The following is a 22,859-nucleotide window of genomic DNA, read 5'->3' as shown; positions in this document are numbered from 1 at the left end:
TGACTCGTAATCTGGAGAGGAAATGGCGTGTCACAAATTTAGAGGATCATCATTTAGCCTGGAGAAATAGTTTGCTGCTTTATAAGAAAGCCCTCCGCAAAGCCAGAACATCTTACTATTCATCACTGATTGAAGAAAATAAGAACAACCCCAGGTTTCTCTTCAGCTCTGTAGCCAGGCTGACAAAGAGTCAGAGCTCTGTTGAGCCAACCATCCCTTTAACGTTAACTAGTAATGACTTCATGAACTTCTTCACAAATAAAATTTTTATCATTAGAGAAAAAAATTACCTATGGGCTAACAACTGGTGTTAGCCCATATGTATCATATCTATCTAACAGACTCCAATTTGTGCATGTAAATGGAGAGTCCTCTTCACACACTGAGGTTAATTATGGAGTTCCACAGGGTTCAGTGCTAGGACCAATTCTGTTTACATTATACATGCTTCCCTTAGGCAGCATCATTAGAAGACATAGCATACATTTACACTGCTATGCAGATGACACCCAGCTCTATCTGTCCATGAAGCCAGATAACACACACCAATTAGTTAAACTGCAGGAATGTCTTAAAGACATAAAGACCTGGATGGCCGCTAACTTTCTGCTTCTTAATTCAGATAAAACTGAGGTTATTGTACTCGGCCCTGAAAATCTTAGAAATATGGTATCTAACCAGATTCATACTCTGGATGGCATTACCTTGGCCTCCAGTAACGCTGTGAGGAACCTTGGAGTCATTTTTGACCAGGACATGTCCTTCAACGCACATATTAAACAAATATGTAAGACTGCTTTCTTCCATTTGCGCAACATCTCTAAAATTAGAAATATCCTGTCTCAGAGTGACGCTGAAAAACTAGTTCATGCATTTATTACTTCCAGGCTGGACGACTGTAATTCATTATTATCAGGATGTCCAAAAAACTCACTGAAAAGCCTTCAGCTAATCCAAAATGCTGCAGCAAGAGTACTGACAGGGACTAGAAGGAGAGAGCATATTTCTCCTGTTTTGGCTTCCCTTCATTGGCTTCCTGTTAAATCCAGAATTGAATTCAAAATCCTGCTCCTCACATACAAGGTCTTAAATAATCAGGCCCCATCTTATCTTAATGACCTTGTAGTACCATATCACCCTATTAGAGCACTTCGCTCTCGCTCTGCAGGCCTACTTGTTGTTCCTAGAGTATTTAAAAGTAGAATGGGAGGCAGAGCCTTCAGTTTTCAGGCCCCTCTTCTGTGGAACCAGCTTCCAGTTTGGATTCGGGAGACAGAAACTATCTCTACTTTTAAGATTAGGCTTAAAACTTTCCTTTTTGCTAAAGCATATAGTTAGGGCTGGACCAGGTGACCCTGAATCCTCCCTTAGTTATGCTGCAATAGACGTAGGCTGCCGGGGGATTCCCATGATGCATTGAGTTTTTCCTTTCCAGTCACCTTTCTCACTCACTATGTATTAATAGACCTCTCTGCATTGAATCATATCTGTTATTAACCTCTGTCTCTCTTCCACAGCATGTCTTTTATCCTGTCTTCCTTCTCTCACCCCAACCGGTCGCAGCAGATGGCCCCGCCCCTCCCTGAGCCTGGTTCTGCCGGAGGTTTCTTCCTGTTAAAAGGGAGTTTTTCCTTCCCACTGTCGCCAAAGTGCTTGCTCATAGGGGGTCATATGATTGTTGGGTTTTTCTCTGTATCTATGAAGTGCCTTGAGGCGACTTTTGTTGTGATTTGGCGCTATATAAATAAAATTGAATTGAATTGAATTGAATTGAATCTGAAGGACATTACAGGCCACCAGCTGGACCCTCTGCAGTTTGCCTACCGGGCAAACAGGTCGGTGGATGATGCAGTGAACATGGGGCTGCATTACATCCTGCAACACCTCGACCGCCCGGGAACTTATGCCAGGGTCCTGTTTGTGGACTTTAGTTCGGCTTTTAACACCATTGTGCCTGAACTTCTCTCCTCCAAACTCTCCCAGCTCAGCGTGTCACCAGCTATCTGTCAGTGGATCACCAGCTTCCTGACAGATAGAAAGCAGCAAGTGAGGCTGGGGGAGATCACCTCTGAAACTTGGTCCCTCAGTATTGGTGCCCCTCAAGGATGTGTCCTCTCACCACTACTGTTCTCCCTCTACACTAACGACTGCACCTCCAAGAACTCGGCTGTTAAACTCCTGAAGTTTGCAGATGACACCACCGTCACTGGCCTCATTCAAGATGGTGATGAGTCTGCATACCGGCAGGAAGTTGAGCGGCTGGTACTCTGGTGCAGTCAGCACAATCTGGAGCTGAACACTCTTAAAACTGTAGAGATGACAGTGGACTTCAGGAGACATCCCTCAACTCTGCCCCCCTCACCATATCAGACAGCCCTGTGTCGACTGTGGAGATCTTCAAGTTCCTGGGTACCACCATCTCCCAGGACCTGAAGTGGGAGACCAACATCAACTCCATCCTCAAAAAGACCCAGCAGAGGATGTACTTCCTGAGACAACTGGGGAAGTACAGTCTCCCACAGGAGCTGCTGATCCAGTTCTACACTGCGGTCATTGAGTCTGTCCTGTGCTCCTCCATCACAGTCTGGTATGGAGCAGCCACTAAACAGGACAGGAGCAGACTGCAGCGGACTGTACGGGCAGCAGAAAGGATCATCGGCGCCCCCCTGCCCTCCATCCAGGATCTGTACCTCTCAAGAACCAGGAATCGGGCAGGGAAAATCATCACAGACCCCTCACACCCTGGACACAGACTTTTTGATCTGCTGCCCTCTGGCAGACGGTACAGAAGCCTGCAGACCAGGACCACCCGACACAGGAACAGTTTCTTTCCCCTCGCCATCTCCCTCCTAAACAGTTGACCTGTCACACTGCTCCCACTGCCAGACTGCAACTGCACCTTATGCACATTCTGTAGTATTCATTCCACCTCATTCATTCTGTATTCTATGTATATAAGTTTAGATTAGTTATTTATAGTTGGTTTACACAGCTTTGTGCATGTATGTGTACGCATGTGTAATGTATATATAGACACGTGTGTGTGCGTGTGTGTGTGTGTGTGTGTGTGTGTGCGTGTGTGAGAGTGTGTGTGTGTGTGCGTGCGTGTGTGTGCGCGTGTGTGTGTGTGTGAGAGAGTGTGTGTGTGATTTACATTGCTGTGCTCGAGAGCCACCATCTACCGGAACCAAATTCCTTGTATGTGTCTGCACATATACTTGGCCAATAAACACGATTCTGATTCTGATTCTGATTAGAAGTATAGTGAGAGACTGGCCTGACTGAAGGGATCTCGGCGCACAGCAGTGCTCGCAGAGACACCTGTCCACAGGATGAGCTCTCCAGGAAGAGCCAGCTTGGAACCACCAGATGATCAGTGTCACGCATCCAGTGGAGCAGTACCCTGATATTGGCTGACCGATAATAAAACAGAAGGTTAGGCAGAGCCAGTCCACCCTGTGGGCGTGGCCTTTGCAGGATGCTCTTTCTTATACGTGGGTTCTTCTTGTTCCAAATGAATGATGATATTAACTTGTCTAGAGAGCTGAAGAAATGTTTGGTCAGATATATAGGGAGGTTTTGGATTAGATAAAGGAGCCTTGGCAAAAGGTTCATTTTAATTATATTAATCCTCCCACAGAGGGAGAGGGATAATAAGCTCTAGCAGTGGATGTCCTTTTTCAGACTCTCCAACATTGTCAAAGGAGCTTGCAAAGAAAAGCGTCTGGACTTCTTTAAGTTGCTTGAAGACGTTTCACCTCTCATCTGAGAAGCTTCTTCAGTTCTAAGGTCAAATGGTGGAGAGTCCCAGATTTCGGATGAGAGGTGAAACGTCTTCAAGCAACTTAAAGAAGTCCAGATGCTTTTCTTTGCAAGCTCCTTTGACTATGGTGACCTGGATGACTGAGAACCTTCACAGACACTCTCCAACATTGGCAGGTAGTTTGTTTTATAAAGATCTTTGTAACAGCTGGAGATCCAGATTCCGAGGTATTTAAACGTTTTATTATTTACTTTGAATCGTATTAGATTAGATGGGATATTTTTTGCAGCCGCATTGATTGGGATGAATTCACTTTTCTGAGGATTTATTATGTAGCCAGACATTGAACCAAATCTTTGCAGAGTGCTTAGTAGTTTCAAGGCGAGGGTGGGGTCAGTTATAAAAAAGCAATAGATCGTCTGCATAAAGTGAAGGTTTGTATTCTTGGCCTCTTCTGATGACTCCTGTGATACTGGTATCCTGTCGTATGGCTGATGCTAAGGGCTCTATAGCAATGACAAACAAAAGTAGAGATAGAGGACATCCCTACTAGTGGCCCTATGGAGTTTAAAATAAGAAGAGATCGTATTATTAGTATGCACAGCTGCCATTGGTGAATTGTAGAGAGTTTTCACCAACAATATGAATCTGGGGCCAAAACCAAATTTGCTCAAACTATAGAAAAGGTAGTCCCACTCCACCCGGTCGAAGGCCTTCTCAGCATCAAGTGACAGTAGGGCTTCAGGTGTATCGGTTGAGGGAGGGTCATGAATTATACTTAAGACGTGTCTAATGTTGAAGAAAGAGTGTCTGCCCTTGATAAAGCCGGTTTGGTCTGTGGAGATGATTGTTGGTAACACGACCTCTAAGCGCTGTGATAAAATTTTTGCGAGAATCTTTGCATCGGTGTTTAGCAGTGAAATCGGCCGGTATGAGCTACATTGGAGAGGGTCTTTGTTTTTTTCAGAATGAGTGAAATAACCACTTCTTGCATAGTTGGAGGGAGAGTGCCAGATGAATAGGACTCTGAAAAGACTGACAGCAGAAGTGGTGAAAGTTCGTTAGAAAACGTTTTAAAAAATTCAGATGGGAAACCATCTGGTCCAGGGGACTTGACACTTTGCATTCCACCAATCACCATCATGACCTCTTGGATAGAGAGGTCCCTTTCGAGTTGGTAACCAGTTTAGGGTCAACTGTGGTTATACTGAGGTGACTAAAGAAGTTGTGCATAGCAGACTCATCTTGCTGTGATTCTGCGGTATATAAATCAGAGTAAAATTCCTGGAAACAGGAGCTGATTTCTGTGTGGTCGGTATGTTTTAGGTCCTGTTCATCAGCTATTTCAGAGATGAACTGTTTGGATGACTTTTGATGAGATGAGATGAGATAGCCGTTATTTGTCAGTTGCAGGTCTTTTGCCCACAACCGAGATGACAGACCTTGCCGACCATACATACAATACACATACATCTTTGCCTCCCTCCTGCTGTGTGCCCAGCCTGGAGGCTGCGGCTCCCGGTGCAGACGGCTCCCTGTGATAGTGTTTCCTCACCTGGCTCATGTCTGTCCAGCCCAATTTTACTTTTTATATGTGTGTGTGTGTGTGTGTGTGTGTGTGGGGAGGGGTGGGTATGTATCCATGATTGTTTATGTTAATGAGAGTGTGGGGAGTGAGTTGGAGGGCGGGGTGGGGTGGGGTGGGCTGCTTTTAACCATGTAAAGCACTTTGTGCTACATTGCTGTATGAAAAGTGCTTTATAAATAAAGATTGATTGAAACATCACATTGGGGAGACAGGTCAGGCTAGGTAGCGAGGAAAAAAACATCAAAATGTGTAACACAGAAGGATAATACAGGAATGCACAGATATCAACACACCATAGCACAATAAACACAGACAGCAACATGGGAAAGAGTTCCAGTGTGTACATCTGATCTGGGACCGCTGCAATCTTTCGACTGCGCCTCCAACTGACACGATGTCCACATCAGAGGGGAGGTAAGCGCTGGAGGTGGCGTTGGATCCGGGATAGGGAGGGTTATGCGTCAGTGAGTGCTTATTAGTATCAGTATGTGTATGTGTGTGTGTGTCCATAGTTCAGCTGAGACAGTGTCCTTCGCCCTGCCAGGCTAAGTAAACAGTCTTCCAGCCAACCCAGGTGGCCTTGCATGGAATGGGAAGGAACAGACTAAACACAGTCGTTATCAGGGAGTTTTTGTTCAGCTTGAGACCGCAGCTGGCGCCGAAGGGGTAGCCGGATTATAATGGTCATTTTTCTTTTGCGACAACTCATGAGAATTTCAAGCTGTTCTTTAACACTCCGACACTGGTCTCTCAATCTCCCGTTGGAGAACCGCAAGTTTCCCCATGATGGTATCAAACTTGCGTTCCGTGGTGTTGTCATTCTTTTGCTCAGAGAGCCGATTCTGAGAACTCACGACAGCAGTGAGCTGTTCCACGATGTGATCCAACTTTCGCTCAAAGGTGTTATTTCGAGCAGGCCTCTCCTTGATGTAACCCAATATACGCTCAGAGGTGTTATTCTGAGTATTCACGGAAGCTGTAAGCGTCTCCAAGGTCTTAACCATGCTGCTCTCAATGAGCCCGTTCTGAGAAGTCGTGCCTCGTCCCATCGTTCCAATCCCAGCGGGCAGCCTTGTGGGGGTTTGAACAGCCGGTTCCGCTTTCTTAATTCTCCGATAAGCCAGAGCCAAGCCAGCTCCGATCAGCAAGAACCCTGCTATCATGGTTCTGAATAGGTAGATATGTTCAGCGTCCTCGATCGACAGTCCCGCCAGGCACACGATCCTCTGCCACCCGTCCATCGTGTATCCGGCAGGGAAAGTCCCTCCAGGGCACTCGGGCTCTCCTGAGCTCAGACTTCTCGTTGAGAAAAGGGTGTCAATAGCATTCAGAGACCAGTTGATCAAATCCATAATTCTCTTTAGGTTTTAGAGAACAGACTGTGAGAGAGTGTTCCAGGGAAAGTAATACAAAAAACACGAGACTAGACAAGGACATAAGAGCTAAGCAGGGAAGATAAGGGAGAGGAGAGGAGAAAAAGTGTGTCCGCCTCCTCCGAGAGCCAAAAGGATGTATTTGATGTGCTAAGACTCTGCCAATTTTCTCTCCCTCCTCATAGAAAGTACATCTAGACTTTAGAATAAGTCGCTCCGCTTGCTGTGTTGAAATAAGATCAAATTTCATTTTGAAGGCTTGACGTTCTTTAAGGATGCTTTCCGATGGTGAGTGACTGTAGTTTATATCTAGCTGCAAAATATCATCTAATAGCTGTTTCAAGTGCTCGGTGTCAGCTTTTTTTCTTTAAACGGAAAATGAGATAATTTGGCCCCGAAGATAGGCTTTCAGTGACTCCCATATAACTGAAAAAGACATCCCAGGGGTCTGGTTTCGTTCAATAAAGTCTCTAATCTCAGATTTTGTAAAATTCACGAATGCTTCGTTAGAAAGTAAAAGAGCATTAAACCTCCAGGGGCGGTATATACGATTGGCACCAGGGATGTGCATTCTCATCACTAGGGGAGCATGGTCTGAAATAACAATAGATTGATAATCTCAAGTTTCAACCAGTGGAAGAGCACGTTTATCAATAAAAAAGTAATCTATCTGAGAGAATGTTTTGTGGACAGGAGAGTAGTAGGATCGCTACCCTATCGTGGTGGAGGGGTTTGTGTGTCCCAGGGATCCCAGGGGCTATGCTGTCTGGGGGCTTTTGCCCCCTGGTAGGGTATCCCATGGCAAATTGGTCCTGGGTGAGGGACCAGACAAAGAGCGATTCAGAAGACCCTTATGAGAAAAACATAGAGGGAACGGTTTACCCTGTCCGGGATAGGGTTACTGGGGCCCCGCCCTGGAGCCAGGCCCGGGGAGGGTGCCCGAGGCCGAGCGTCTGGTGGCCGGGCCTTAGTCCGTGGGGCCCGGCCGGGCACAGCCCGAAAAGGGGACATGGGCCCATCCTCCCGCAGGCCCACCACCCGCAGGAGGCGCCGTAGGGGTCGGGTGCATTGTGTGCCGGGCGGCGGCCAGGAGTGGAGGCCCTGGCGAACTGATCCCCGGCTACCAAGACTGGCAATTGGGACATGGAATGTCACCTCTCTGGTGAGGAAGGAGCCTGAGTTGAGAGGTACCGGCTAGATATAGTCGGGCTCACCTCTACGCATGGCTTGGGCTCTGGAACCAGTCTCCTGGAGAGGGGCTGGACTCTGTCTCAGTCTGGAGTTGCCCCTGGTGAGAGGCGGCGGGCTGGGGTTGGTATTCTAATATCCCCTCGGCTTGCTGCCGGTACGTTGGGGTTCTTCCCGGTGGATGAGAGGGTTTGTTCCCTGCGCCTTAGGATCGGGTAATGGGTCCTGACTGTCATCTGCACTTATGCACCGAGTGGCAGTTCAGAGTACCCAGCCTTCTTAGAGTCCCTGGGTGGGGTGCTGGAAGCTGCTCCACCTGGAGACTCTGTTGTCCTACTGGGAGACTTCAATGTTCACGTGGGTAACGACAGCGAGACCCGGAGGGGCGTGACTGGGAGGAACGGCCTCCCTGATCTGAACCTGAGCGGTGTTTTGTTATTGGACTTCTGTGAAAGACAACGTTTTTCACATATATCATTGCCTTCTCTGGATCCAAAAACTCCTTACTCTTGCCCCTGAAAGATATACGCAGTCTCCCTGGAAACATTATTCCGTAGCGGACATCTTGACGCCCTCGAAGCAGGTTCCTCACGTCGTTAAAAGCGATTACACCGCGAGCTTTGGCACTGCGAGCTTTGGCACTGCGAGCTTTGGCAACGCTCGCGGTGTAGTCAGGGAAGATGGCCAGAGGGTTCCCCTTATATTGCAACGGGCCCCACTCCTGGGCCTGATGAAGCACATTGACACAGTCTTGGTAGTAATGGAGTTTGGCGATGATAACTGAAGGTTTCCCGTTAGATCTTCTGGGAGCAAGGCCTCTATGTGAGCAGTCCACTGGGATTTCTTTATCCAGTTGCAGAACTTCTTTCAATAGAGTAGAAACTGAGCTGGTCGAGCTGGAACTGGCGTCCTCCGCAACACCCACAATACAAATATTGCACCTCCACATTCTTGCCTCCATATCTTTGTTCTTTTCTTTTAAGCTAGCCAGCTCAGTCTGTAATCCTGCAACCATCTCTTGGAGGCTGACAACCTTGTACGACCATGATGATAAACCCTCTTCCAGGTCGCTAATAGCGGACTTGATGTTGTTAATTTCTGAGCGGACTGCTGCTGTGTTGTTAGTAATCTCCATCTTAACTTGTCTTAGTTCGTTCTTGAGGCAGTCGAAATCCTCTGCAAGCGCAGAGTTCTGTCCTGATAATCATGGAGATATCGTCTTTCAGAGAGGAGAAGATGTCCGATTTCAGGCCTTCATACTCCATCGCGGTGCCTGACTGCGAGCTAGGCGACGAGCTCCTGCCTGCTTTATCAGCGTGTGCCGAGGATGCGTCTGGCCGCTGGCCCGAGGGGCCAGTATACCTATATTTCCAGAGTTTAGATGCCATTCCAGTTGTAACCTTGGCCCGTTTTTTCTCGTCGGTCACAGGTGTTACGGGGAGTGGTAGTTCATTTAAATAAGCCTTTAAAAGCAATTGTTAAAATATAAGCTAGCTAGACGGGAGCCCAGTCCAACACGTCTTACTCCATTGTCGGCTCACTAGCGCCCCCTGAATCGTACTTTGTATTAATCTCTGTCTCTCTTCCACAGCATGTCTTTATCCTGTCTTCCTTCTCTCTCCCCAATCGGTCGCAGCAGATGGCCCCGCCCCTCCCTGAGCCTGGTTCTGCCGGAGGTTTCTTCTTGTTGAAAGGGACCTTCCCACTGTCGGCAAAGTGCTTGTTCATAGGGGGTCATATGATTGTTGGGTTTTCTCTATATGTATTATTGTAGGGTCGACCTTGCAATATAAAGCACCTTGAGGCGACTGTTGTTGTGATTTGGCGCTATATAAATAAAACTGAAGTCAAAAACATTAATTATTGCCCCTGACAGTAGCGCTGCCACGATTAGTCGACTAGTCACGATTACGTCGACGACTAATTTAATAGTCGACGCGTCGTTTGAAGCTTTGTAAGATCACAAAAGACGCAAGAATAAGTAGTAGGATTTAAGAGTGTAATAACGGACTGAAACAGAAGATGGCAGCACTGCATGTACAAGGATGCCAGCTGCCGTTAAACCCCGAAGAAGAAGCTGTGTCCGGTATTGTAGCTGCTCCTCTCCTGTGCCCTGTCCTGTTCTTTCTGGGTCATAAACTTTTAAGATATTTTCAGATCTCTTCAAATACCTGCTCGGTTTATCAAGACATCACATGTTTGCAAAAGCGCTCCGACGTTTTCGGAGACGTCTGTTACCCACCAGCTCGATAGCTAGCCGGGGGCAAGGCTCACTAGAGCCGTGAGAACACCGGACTCCCGGCAAATCATTTTCAAACCCACCGCTGTCTTTCACTACTCAGGTTAAACATGATATATAAGTCACTTAGATAACTTAAAAATGTTATTGTTTGGCTTTGTTCCGTGTTTTATTTGTTCCTGAGTAAATCGTTTTGGCTGAGATTAAATTATAGTTTTTACACAGCTGAATAAACGTCAAGCAGACAACTGATTTGTGTGAGCTGCTCGATAATTTACTCCGGTGTCCCGTTATATTTTAGATAGCAAGGAGCAGACGGCTGAGTTTATTAAACTCCATTGAAATAATCTGAAAATTTCATTAAAATGTAATAAACTATCATCTTGTCTTTATTTTTAGTTAGCACCTTAAACACTTAAAGCTGTCAGCTAATGATAGTTATATAAGAGCAGATGCTGCTGGTGCAATAAGCTGTACGTCCAATGAATGATGATCTGATTAGTCGACTAATCGCAAAAATAATCGGTGACTAGTCGACTATCAAAATAATCGTTTGTGGCAGCCCTACCTGACAGCCAGATATCTATAATCAAACAGCATCTTAGTTCTCTTGGCTCAGAGATACCTGAGGCTCACCCGAGCCTCAGGTATCTCGGTGTTGTTTTTGATTCTGCCATGTCTCTAGAGCAACACTCCGTTAGTTAATTAGGAACTGCCTTTTTCAGCTGAGAAATATCTCCAAACTGCGAATGTTTTTGTTTAAATCTGAGTTAGAAATGATTTTATTTCTTCTTGCTTAGATTATTGTAACAGTCTTTTTCTTTGTTTGAGCAAAAAGAATCATGACTGTCTCCAGTCAGTCCAGAATGCTGCGGCAAAGCTTTTAACAAAGACATGAAAAAGAGAGCACATTACACCAGTTTTACGCTCATTACACTGGCTTCCAGTACATTTTAGAATTCATTTTAAAATCTTAGTACTGACTTTTAAAGCTTTGAATCATGACGCTCCTCTCTTTATTTCTAATCTCTTAGAAGCTCACGCTCCCTCTCGCAGCCTGAGATCATCTAATCAAAGGCTGTTGGTAGTTCCCCGAACACGTTTTAAAACCAGAGGTTTTAGAGCGGTGGCCCCCAGGTTGCTCTACCTCCATCTCTATGTTGCCTGGATTGTATTTATTTTTTTTAAACATCATCCTAAGACTCATTTATTTAGACTGGCTTTTAATTAGATTTGTGCTGTATGTTTGATTGTACTGTTTTATATTATTGTGAAGCACTTTGTGGTTTTTATCCTGTGAAGAGTGCTGTATAAATCAATAAAGTAAAGTAATTACCTCATGGTCTGATGGGTCGATGACTGGGCACAACCAGGGAACATCAGCCAGGCGGGGGAGCTGCTGAGCCACAGAACTCAGAGCTGCATTCAGTTGTTCCTGCTGAGGAGGATCCAGCTGCTGCACAGACAGACACACAATGTTAGGACTGGACCACAAGGACCAGGCTTTTTTTGTTTTTTTGGTGTGGTTACCCATGAACAATCAGAGTAAAACATGGCAGGAACCTGTCAACCTGCATTGTGTAACAGATAAAGATAGAGCCTAAGGTTTCTAACATTCTGGGATAAAGTAAAGGACCAAAGCAGTTACCATGGACATCTTTCCAGACAGGAGAAGTTCAGTCTCACTGACCAAAGCTTTGATGTTGCTGACCATCTGAATGACCACGCTGCAGCTCAGAGCCTGTAGACAAACAGTGATACTTTACACAGCTGAAGGCTCAAGGACTTACGTGAACGATAAAAAAGGTAAGAGCAGCTGTCGTACCCTGGAGCTCTTGGAGTCGGCGTAGACTACGTCCATGGCCTTTGAACTGGCGTTGACAGCGTGAGCCAGTTCCTGTTCCATGCTCTGGTGAGACTGAGCGACCTCACGGATGCTGAAACGCCACAAACACATTCAGGTACTCACAACAAGAACACAGAGGTCGACCCTAAGGTCTTTGTTCTTCAACAGAATCAGACCAAATCCATCTGTTTATTGAGCTGCGGTAGGACGACAGGTCCTAGCAAAGGATTCAAACCAGTTCCTGCTGTGAGGCGACGGTTCTAACCACTGTGACACCGCCATGCCATGTTATCAAAAGTAAAAACATTTGTTCAGGGAGCAGGTGGGAACACTGGGTGGGTCTCACCTGTGGATGAGCACTCCAGCTGCCTGACCGAACTCGCTTATGAGTGTCGCCTCCTCCTCGGAGACGATCTCAGGCTGGGAGGACAGTGGTGGCTGAGGCGGCGCCCGGGGAAACTCGCACTTCTGTTTGTCCTCCCAGGACTTCAGGGTGCTCTCAAATGCCTGAAACACAGACACGAGCTGAAAACCTCCGCCGGGCCGGATCGAGACTCCCAGAACAACCCAGAGCTGCTTCACTTACTCGGTCTCGGGTCAGGGTCTGGGTCCGGTTCTTATGGATGATCTTTATGTACCCCGGAGGCTGGATCCACGCTTCCCCATCCACCTGAACCGGGACACCCTCGTCGCCCAGGATTGTGATCTTCACAGTCCGACACTGAGAGGGAGGAGGTGACAGTTACAGACAGATAGGACAGTTTGGATTGGACAGGTAGGTAGGTGGGTGGGTACCTGAGCGATGCGGTGGTGCTGCAAGTTGATGACTCGGGACACAGCCATCTGCATGCTGCCAAAAACGGCCACCACCTCCAGGATCTTATCGTCGAAGGACGGAGCTGTGAAGGTCTGACAGAAACACATAGGCCGAGTCATGACAGCACCGCTCAACTACTAGTAACCACCAGAGAACTTCCTGTTCCACAAGGGGCGCTCACAATGACTGCAGCTACGCAAACGCCAACCTTCACATGAGACGTGTGGGCACATGAAACGTTCAGTACTACAGAAATGTATTACTTCATTTCAGCATCAACATGTTCACACGAGTACAGACAGGTGGAGGAGGTGGAGGTCTTACATCGTCCTCTTTGGTTCCTCCCCAGAAGTTGGTCCCACCTGCGTAGCTCGGGATGTTCAGGACAGCGATTCCCTGCAGACTGGGCAGAGGGATTGGCCGACCATCACACTGAAACACACACAGTGTCACGCGTGTTACCAGCTAATCTCTTTAATCACTACAGGAACACGGTAAGAAGTGGAGTGACAGGTCAGGTGGTTCACAGAGCAGGTGTGTCTCTGCTCTCAGGACCTAAGAGGAAGCAGGAAGTTGTCGTTTTCCTGGTCGTGCCCCTCCCCGTCGGCTGCAGGTTGTTTGGACTACGTCCATTTATAAAAAATACTGTGAAGAAAACTGAACTCGGCCTCAAAGACCCTGAAGACATTCATGACGTCATGAAGGTCAGTGTGAGTTTACTGAGGCAGCAGAGCGTGAGGGATTTCCTGGTTCTGCTCTCACCTCCAGAAGGACTCTCTGCTCGAGGTTCTTGTAGGTTCTGTGCAGCAGCTCCTTGGTTCCTAGGACTCCATACCACATCATGTTCTTGGTGCGACTCCTGCAGATCAGGACACATCTGAGTCAGTTAGCGCTCTCGGAGCTCGCCACGCCGCCATCACCGTGCCCACTCCTACCTGCACTTCTCTGGATGTTCGTCTCGCTTGTTGTTGAAGTCCAGAGAGATTTTGGCGTCTAGTCCGATGCCAAAGTAGTTGTTCATGACACACTTCTCAGTGTAGCAGTCCCTGACACACACACACACAACAGGGTTAATGAGAGCACGTGTGGACGCGGCGAGGACCTTATGATGCAGTCACGGAGCCTCACATGTTGTCGGGGTCGCAGCTGAACGGGTCGGCGTTGACCAACAATCGGCTGATGACGGAGCTGCTGGACAGCGAGCCTGCAACACACACACACACACACAGGCATCACTACTGGCATCATAAACACACACTTTAAGGAGTCAGACCTGCCGGCCTGTTACCTGGATACAGGATCTTTGTGTTGAGCATAGGCATGTTGTCCCGGCTTCCTGTCTGGACAGGAAGTGATGCGGGGCTGCCCAGTGGTAGGCCGCCTTTGCTGATGAGCTTCTCACAGGGCGTCTTACTGACTGAAGACAGAAAACAAAGCATGAGCGTGCGGCGGCCGTCCCGTGGGGAAAGCACGCTTTGGATGTTTCTGACCTCTGCGAGCGCCACGATGCTTGGAGCTGTAGGACGAGTGCAGGGACGTCTTGTCCTCCTCGGTGTCCTCCTCTTCGTCCTCCTCCACCAGACCCTCCTCCTCGGCCCGGCTCAGAGAGAAGACCTGCTGCTGAGTCTGAGCGTTCTGCTCGTCCACCGCTGCAAACACACAGAAGCAGCTCAGCTCGCTCGCACCACGTTCTCCTCACATTACACTGATAAAAATATCAGAGCTGGTCATTTACTGATTTCTAAAGTGACCGAACTCATCAAGCTTCCTGCCCTGGTTTCCTGAATCTGAACCAGCATGGTTAACCATCACAGACAGTGAGTCCTGCAGCCTGTGGACAGAGTCTAACAACAAACCTGAGGCCGAGCTGTTCTGCAGCAGCAGACATTGAGATCTGATCCTGGATCAGTGTGTTTGTCATTTCTGTAACTCAGCCCAGCTTCAATCTGTGGGAGGAACTGATGAGCATTTACCCAAATTTTTCAGAAGGACAGAAAATCGAATTTTTCCCTTTAATTGCATCTCATACAGCCCCCCAATCCATCGTCGAAAATAAACCTGTTATCACTCGTCTCTTTAAAGCCCTTCTCCCCAAACACCTTTCCTCTGATAGGCCAGCCTGTGGCAGCCTGCTAAGGGGCAGCTGTACTGACTGTAGCTGAGTATCCACAGCCTCATAGAGATTTGACTTTACTGAGCTGTATCTGAACAGCTCCTCTGTGAAACCACCACACCTGTTCAGGTGAGTCCTGACCATGACGGGCTCACCTTTCTCAGTGTGCTCGATGATCTGCCGGATGGCCTTCTTCAGACTGTTGGCTCTCAGCATCAGCTGCTCTCGAGGTTTAAAAATGGCAGCTGCTACCACAGAGGACGAGGAGGTGGAAGGGGTGGGGCGTGAAGAGCAGGTGGAAATGGGCAGAAAGTGAGGAGGAGGAGGAAGATGAAGAGGAGGCAGCACAAGTCCCTCCACCTCCTCCTGCTCCTCAGCGATGGTTGGGGGAGGAGCTGGAGGGAGCACGGAGGACGCCTGAGACTCCTCATTTAGAGTCTTCAGCAACGAGTCCAACTTCTCCTTCAGCACACTGCACTGAGACAGAAAATGCGAGTCATCAAACACAGACACGAGTCATCAAACACGAGTCATCAAACACAGACACGAGTCATCAAACACAAGTCATCAAACACAGACACGAGTCATCAAACACGAGTCATCAAACACAGACACGAGTCATCAAACACGAGTCATCAAACACGAGTCATCAAACACAGACACGAGTCATCAAACACAGACGAGTCATCAAACACGAGTCATCAAACACAGACACAAGTCATCAAACGCAGACACGAGTCATCAAACGCAGACACGAGTCATCAAACACAGACACGAGTCATCAAACACGAGTCATCAAACACAGACACGAGTCATCAAACACGAGTCATCAAACACGAGTCATCAAACACGAGTCATCAAACACAGACACGAGTCATCAAACACAGACACGAGTCATCAAACACAGACGAGTCATCAAACACGAGTCATCAAACACAGACACGAGTCATCAAACACAAGTCATCAAACACAGACATGAGTCATCAAACACGAGTCATCAAACACGAGTCATCAAACACAGACACGAGTCATCAAACACGAGTCATCAAACACAGACACGAGTCATCAAACACGAGTCATCAAACACGAGTCATCAAACACAGACACGAGTCATCAAACACGAGTCATCAAACACGAGTCATCAAACACAGACACGAGTCATCAAACACGAGTCATCAAACACAGACACGAGTCATCAAACACGAGTCATCAAACACAGACACGAGTCATCAAACACGAGTCATCAAACACGAGTCATCAAACACAGACACGAGTCATCAAACACAGACACGAGTCATCAAACACGAGTCATCAAACACGAGTCATCAAACACAGACACGAGTCATCAAACACGAGTCATCAAACACGAGTCATCAAACACAGACACGAGTCATCAAACAGAAGTCATCAAACACAGACACGAGTCATCAAACACAGACACGAGTCATCAAACACAGACACGAGTCATCAAACACGAGTCATCAAACACAGACACGAGTCATCAAACACAGACTGGTGCCTTTTCAGTTGTGGTACCTTCTTGGCCATGGCCTCTGACTCCTCCGAACTCTCCGTGTTCTTCTCGTAAGCTTTACCGACCCGGGCCACAAAGTCCTTCACCGTCTCACAAAGAACTCTGCAATGAACCACACAAACACCACTATTACTCAATTACACCCAAGACACGACACAGATGGCTGCGCAGGTGGGTGGGCGTACTTGGCCGAGGAGATAACCACCGAGTGCTGGTCAGAGGTCAGGATCTTGGACAGGTGAGCAGCCACTGAGTCCTCATACGTGAGAATGTGCTGGACCTGGATTAGAGGATGGAAACACTCGAGTCAGAGGAGTCTGTTCGTTGTTCCCAATCTGATTCAGCAAGCACGACACTTTCAAAATAAAATCATGGTGACTTCTGTCAGTGTCAGATCGACCCCTCTGTTTGCTCACATTCAGCACAAGCTCAGCCACATTCACGGAAACATATCCACTTACTCATCATTAGGTTGCTTGGTAACATTGATCCCCGACTTTAATACTGATCAGTATTAAAGTCTGTCATCACTGCTGCCCTGGTTATTGACTATTGTCTTATTGATGATGATCTGATTAACTAATATTAAAACCTGCCAAAGCTGGTCCTGCACAAACCAGAAAAAGCCAGTTTGCTCATAAATCCTCATCCAAGCATGCTAAGCCTCTGAATACTGTTATACTCTTTGTAAATGAGTGGCTTTGGTTTGTTCCACCAGAGGAAAGAACCACAGAAACCCACACACAACCATTGCAGAGGACAATGAGATTGGCCACACCCATTCTTCATCAGAGCAGTGCTGAGGTCTCACCTCAGAGTCATCGCTGCAGTCCTCGGTGACAGTGGATGCAGAGTGTTGCCGTGGAAACTTAGTCTCATAGACCATGATGCTCCACCTGCAACAGGAAGAGAGAAAGGCGTGGTTTACCTGAGCTACAGCCCGGACCCGTAGGTCGTCCCCATCCTCGTGTGACATCAGATAACTGGTCACCTGTCAAGCATCTTGGTGCTGGCTCTCTCCAGTTTCTCCAGAATTTGAGGGAGCTGGGTGTCATCGTCGCAGGCCGAACCCCAGCCCAGAACCCGGGCAAGGTCATTCCCGGTCCCCAGAGGAAGAACGCCGAGCTGACACTGAAACACAGATACACACAGTCAGCGGCGAGCACGGCGGGAGGCAGAGCACGAGTTAACCCGCAAGCTCGTACCTGTTTGTGCAGCGTGAGCATATCAATCTCAGACAGCACCCAGCCAACGCTGCCATCTCCTCCACACACCAGGATCCTGAAGGTATCGAACTTCTGGAACAGCCGCAGACTGCCACACACACACACAGAGGTGTGAACTTTCATGTCAAACATACTGTGTGTTACTGTGTTTTTGTCTGTGTGCGTCTGTGTGCGTGTCACCCCAGGTGAGGCCCTCCATTCATCAGGTCAAACACCTGCGCCGGGTTCAGCAGCTGCTTGAAGCGCCGCAGGAACTTCACGCCCTGATTGTCTCCACTTTTAGAGTTAACAAAGACCAACAGAGGACTGGTGCAGGACGGAGGACACGACGCCTTCCAGAAACCTGCGCACACACACACACGCACACACACACACACGCACACACACACACACACACACACACACACACACACACACACACCAGCTGTTGGTCTGCTGTGGGTTAGTGGGGCACTGGTTTGTGTCGACCTCCTGCAGACAGACGTGGGCGGTGCTGGCTTGATGCTGCACACATTAAAACCTCTGTAACAGCCGCTTTAACCCGAGAGCCCACCCTGAGGCCCTTGGCTGTCATATTTCAGCCTGCACAGAACAAAATGAGTGGGTCTGCTGTAGTGACCAGTGAGGGTGGTGAGCTTTTTCAAAGGTCGTCAGACCACAACTTTATTGGTTTGTATTGGTGTCAAAGGTCATCTTTGTGGGGGAAGTGTCGGCATTCTGACGTCTTCAAAGTTTATGGCACAGAGCTCAACGTCTCTCTGTGAGGAGACACGTTGATGGTGTGGATGAACCTGCCTGTTTACTGAGCACACTCTCATCTTTATTGTTTGCTGACTTCATCTTTAATCGCAGTCTGGAGATGTTCTTTCTTGTGGGATGAATACAGCTGTGTTTAGTTCTCTGACATGTCCGTTTTTACCACCATTTTAATGAAGCTCCAGCACAGACGTGCAGGTACAGAGACGGAGATGTGGCGGTATTGTCCGAGCGGCCGTACCCATCATTCAGGAGAACGCTGACTGTGCGATCATGTTGCAGTGCAGCCAATGCAGAGGGTTCACTGTGTGTGTTACTGACATCAGGGGAAATAAGAAGGAAACCTGCAGGGTCCCGTCAGCGTGAGGCTGGGATGGTGGTAATGTTAGTGATTATAATGATGATGGTGGGGATGACGGCTGTGTGAGCAGATCTGCAGTGAGTGTGTTTGCCCTGCGGGGGGCAGCGTGGGGCTCAGACTGACAGAAGCACACTCACCGTCTGAGTCGATGCTGTTGAGTGCCGTCGGAGGGATGACGGACACTTTGCACTGACCAAGGGGACACTTGGAGGACAGCTGCTCCTTACAGCTGGAGTGCACCTGTGGAGACAGCTCACCTGTTCACACATCTGACATCTGACATCTGACGTGTGTGTGTGTGTGTGTGTGTGTGTGTGTCTCACCATTGCTTTACACCACAGACACCTCCAGTCCTGCAGCCGCAGCACACTGCCACACGTTTTATCACACACGGTGCACTTGGCCGACACCGGCAGGTTTCCCTCCAACCACTGATGAGGCATCGACACCTGAGCACAGAGGTCAAAGGTCAGAGGTGAGCCGTTCCCCGACTCAGAATTGACAGGACATCTGTGCTGTGTGTCTCACCCCGTCCTCGTCCTCAATGATGTCCTTCCCGATAGAAGCTAGCGTTGTCCACTTACAGTTGTTGGTGGCTCTGACTGCACACCGTTTATGAGCCTTAAATTTACACACTGAAACACACACACAGACACACACACAGACACACACACACAGGTCAAATTATCCTGCGGCTCATCTACAAACTGCAGAGCACAGCCCCTGAGCTGGAGCTGTCTGCTGATAGCAGTCAGCCTCACAGCTTTCCTTTGTAGTCCGCCTGCATGCTGATTCACGGGATGCTGATTCACACCCACCTCCACGTGTACACAGGTGGAGGTGGGTGGAGCACACTCAGCTCCAAGTTTGTTGATCAGGAACACGCTGCTGCTCACAAACAGCACTCCTCACTGCCACAATAACAGCTCTTTGCTCTGCACCGTGTGTGTGTGTGTACTTGTGTACCTTCACAGGAGAGGCCGTGTGACGTGACCCCCGACAGAGCCTCCCTGCACACGTTGCAGTACGTGGGTCTGGCGTGGGAGCAGGCGTACCAGTTGTGCATCCCACTGAAGTGGTCCATGCTATACTGGGTGGACTGGGACACACACACACACAGTGAGCAGGCTGTACAGAGACCAGTCTCTGTACACTGGGATGGTGGGGACGAGACTGACCTCATAATTCTGTCTGTTCTGGATGCTGCGCAGCGCCGTCATCCACTCCTCCATTTCCTTCCTGTTGTCTGCACAAAGGATGAGGCGCCGACAGGGCGTGATCACCTGAAACACACAGGTGCATACATCACGGTGCATTCACAGTCCACAGCCAGATGTAGGAGTTTCGGATGTCACACTTCAAACTTTAATTAACAAGATGTCAAATCATGAGGACACAGCTGGAAGCTTGAAGAGCTGCTGCCCTCAAAACTCTGTGTGTGACTTCTTGATCAGCTGCTCTACAATGAAGCTTCTGTTTCCTCAATGACAGAAATAGACCCAACCAAGAAACCCTTATCAGGTATCCAGTGCTCACACACACACACACACACACACACACACAAACTGTGTGTGTGTTAGAGTTGGTGCCTCTGTCACTCTGCTCCTCCTCAGGTTGTGTCTCAGGTGTGGTGCATGCTGGGAAACGCGCTCAGACTGCTGCAGGGTCTGATGAGTGGCTACATTCTGACTTGTTCTGGATCAGTTTTGCTCCTGCTGTTGCAGTTTCCTGAACTTTTATTCCCAGACTCTGATGTCTGGGAATAAAAGCACACGAGGCTCAGTCCGAACACTCTGGGAATGATCAGGGCTCCGTGTGAGAGCTTAGTCACGTCCCAACAAAGCCTCGTTTCAGGACGCGACCACAGAACCTGCAGCACAGGCTCGGCCGTCACACGGAGAGCATCACAGGACGTCGGGATATCTGGGAGCAGACTTCCTTGCTCGGGCTGCTGACACCTGTCAGGAGCAGAGATGGCAGTAACGCGTTACTTGTAACGTGTTACTGTAATCCGATTACTTTTTTCAAGTAACGAGTAAAGTAAGGGATTACTATTGCAAAAACGGTAATTAGATTACCGTTACTTTCCCATAAGCACGCTGCGTTACTGCGTTACTAAAACCGTGAGTTTTTTGCGAGAGTGTCTCACGACAGTGACGTAAGCGAGTGCGACGTTCGTGACAACAGCTGTGTGCAGATCAACAATGGATCATATATCGAGCGCAGAGAGAGTATGATCTGCAGCGTTTAAAGCGTGGAAGTACTGACCTTACTTTGAGTTTGATTCCATAAAAAGTGACAAAAACATTAGTGTCCGTTGTGCGTGGGAAGAAAACTTCTTCTTACGGCGAAAAAACCCCTAAACCTCCGAGCAAGCACAGAGTAGCTACGACGTAATGGGAAACTCACAGAGAAACTCTCATCTGACGGCTGCGGCTCACCTGCACCAGGGTAAACCTCCGCCTGCCCAACAGGACCGCTAGTCTTTGACTTTATTTATTTTCTGCTGTGTTTTACTTGCATCTATTTAAAAGACTGAGTGTAAACACAAAAAACTATTTTATTTTATGTGCTGGAATGTGCAGAAAATAGGTTTAAATGTTAAACAAATTTCTTCCAGGCAGAGAATGTTGCATATAATTTAATTTTTGCTTGATGCATAAAGTTAAAAGATTAAAACTAATAAACGAAGTTTTAAAAAGAGACTTTTCCATCTGATTACATTTTGTATGATGGATTATGCAGAAAAAGTAGAATTGGGCTGAAAGATCTATCACTTTATCACCTGTTCAGGTTGTAAATCGTGCTTTTAAAAAGTAACTAAGTAACTAAGTAATTAATTACTTTTGAAAATAAGTAATCAGTAAAGTAACGGGATTACTTTTTGGGGGAAGTAATCAGTAATTAGTTACTGATTACTCTTTTCAAGTAACTTGACCAACACTGGTCAGGAGAGCTCGCAGCGTGGTGCCTTACGGAGAGAAGGAATCCCAGAATCAGCCGTCAGTGGTCACGTTAACCCGACGAACAGGAAGAGCGAGCACGGAGACAGAAACACAGCCCGGGTTGGGCTGCGACGGTCTGCGGCTTTGAACATCTAGAACTGTTACAAGTATTCTGGGCTCCCCCCCCTGTAAGACAACTTTCTTGTGATTGGCTGGCGTTGGGAAGCCTGCAGATTACAGATGAGCAGCGCAGCATTATTTTGTATTTTATTTTAATTTTGTGCTAAGTCGTTCCTGCAGAGGGCGCTCCATGTCGGCTCACCGACCAATCGCAACAGTTGATGGCGTGGAGCTGCTCAGCCTCAGTCTGCACAGCCGCTGTCGGCAAACGGGCATCACAGACAGGAAGTGACATCACGCCATCGCACACAATGGACCTCTGTGAGCACAAACAGAGATAGCAGTGTTTCTTGCCCCTCCCCCACCGTCCCTGAACCTCTTCTTTCTCTCCACATCGTCATCACCCAATCACTGAGCTGTACACAGTCACCTGACGTCTCCTCCTCTGCCTGTTTCCAGCTTCCTGCTCCTGTCCTCGCTGCTGCAGCCGACTCATGCTAAGCCTCGGGAAGTCCACGATCCACACACAGCAGCATGAACGCAGGGGAATAAAACATGTTCCTTCATTCCTGTGTCATGTGACCCACTGGTCTTTTCCCAGAGCTCAGTTTAAAACGCGGCGGACACCTCAACACAGTTCACTTAAGCCACCAAAGCAGCTGTGCATGACCCACAGTTCACAATAATCCTCCTTTGTGTGAACACACGGGCGAAGGAAGCATTTAAAACGAGAACTAATGAGCTCTGTCGACAAAACGAAAGCTCGATTAATCGCCATCACTCTGCTTCCACCGTCTGACTAACGGCGAGCGCTGATGGAGACCGCCCGGCCCACTTGGGTCAGCGTCGCTGAGGCTCGGAGCAAAACATGTGTGAAGGCCCGGAGGAGAGACGTCGCCAATAACAGCGTGAAGGATCTGACGCAGCGGTGAGTCAGGAAGCGTGAAGCCGGTCAGCTGTCGGTGACATCATGACCTTTTGACCAATAGC

At 48.2% G+C, this 22,859-nt stretch overlaps 1 protein-coding gene across 4 annotated transcripts in view; it reads right to left on the bottom strand.

The window, feature by feature from the left end:
* Positions 1–22,859, bottom strand: part of dgkd (diacylglycerol kinase delta) — a 38,005-nt gene that overhangs the window by 8,571 nt on the left and 6,575 nt on the right. For all 4 annotated transcript variants that reach the window (XM_084951873.1, XM_084951875.1, XM_084951872.1 and 1 more), the window contains 24 exons: positions 19,983–20,087; positions 19,771–19,903; positions 19,333–19,439; positions 19,128–19,253; positions 18,942–19,044; positions 17,868–18,030; positions 17,667–17,775; positions 17,453–17,592; positions 17,273–17,357; positions 16,647–16,741; positions 16,464–16,563; positions 15,083–15,404; positions 14,305–14,463; positions 14,103–14,231; positions 13,943–14,018; positions 13,750–13,860; positions 13,577–13,673; positions 13,139–13,246; positions 12,793–12,906; positions 12,584–12,718; positions 12,344–12,504; positions 11,977–12,088; positions 11,800–11,892; positions 11,488–11,607 (listed from right to left, as the gene is read on the bottom strand). In XM_084951873.1, coding sequence (XP_084807999.1) covers positions 11,488–11,607; positions 11,800–11,892; positions 11,977–12,088; positions 12,344–12,504; positions 12,584–12,718; positions 12,793–12,906; positions 13,139–13,246; positions 13,577–13,673; positions 13,750–13,860; positions 13,943–14,018; positions 14,103–14,231; positions 14,305–14,463; positions 15,083–15,404; positions 16,464–16,563; positions 16,647–16,741; positions 17,273–17,357; positions 17,453–17,592; positions 17,667–17,775; positions 17,868–18,030; positions 18,942–19,044; positions 19,128–19,253; positions 19,333–19,439; positions 19,771–19,903; positions 19,983–20,087 — 3,003 coding nt within the window. The remainder of the gene's footprint in view (positions 1–11,487; positions 11,608–11,799; positions 11,893–11,976; positions 12,089–12,343; positions 12,505–12,583; positions 12,719–12,792; positions 12,907–13,138; positions 13,247–13,576; positions 13,674–13,749; positions 13,861–13,942; positions 14,019–14,102; positions 14,232–14,304; positions 14,464–15,082; positions 15,405–16,463; positions 16,564–16,646; positions 16,742–17,272; positions 17,358–17,452; positions 17,593–17,666; positions 17,776–17,867; positions 18,031–18,941; positions 19,045–19,127; positions 19,254–19,332; positions 19,440–19,770; positions 19,904–19,982; positions 20,088–22,859) is intronic.

The sequence above is a fragment of the Perissodus microlepis genome, chromosome 14, assembly GCF_051167445.1.
Source record: "Perissodus microlepis isolate ML-2025 ecotype Zambia chromosome 14, ASM5116744v1, whole genome shotgun sequence".
Lineage (NCBI taxonomy): Eukaryota > Metazoa > Chordata > Actinopteri > Cichliformes > Cichlidae > Perissodus > Perissodus microlepis.
Note: the sequence above shows the minus strand (reverse complement) of the source record. Positions and strands in the feature narration are given on the sequence as shown.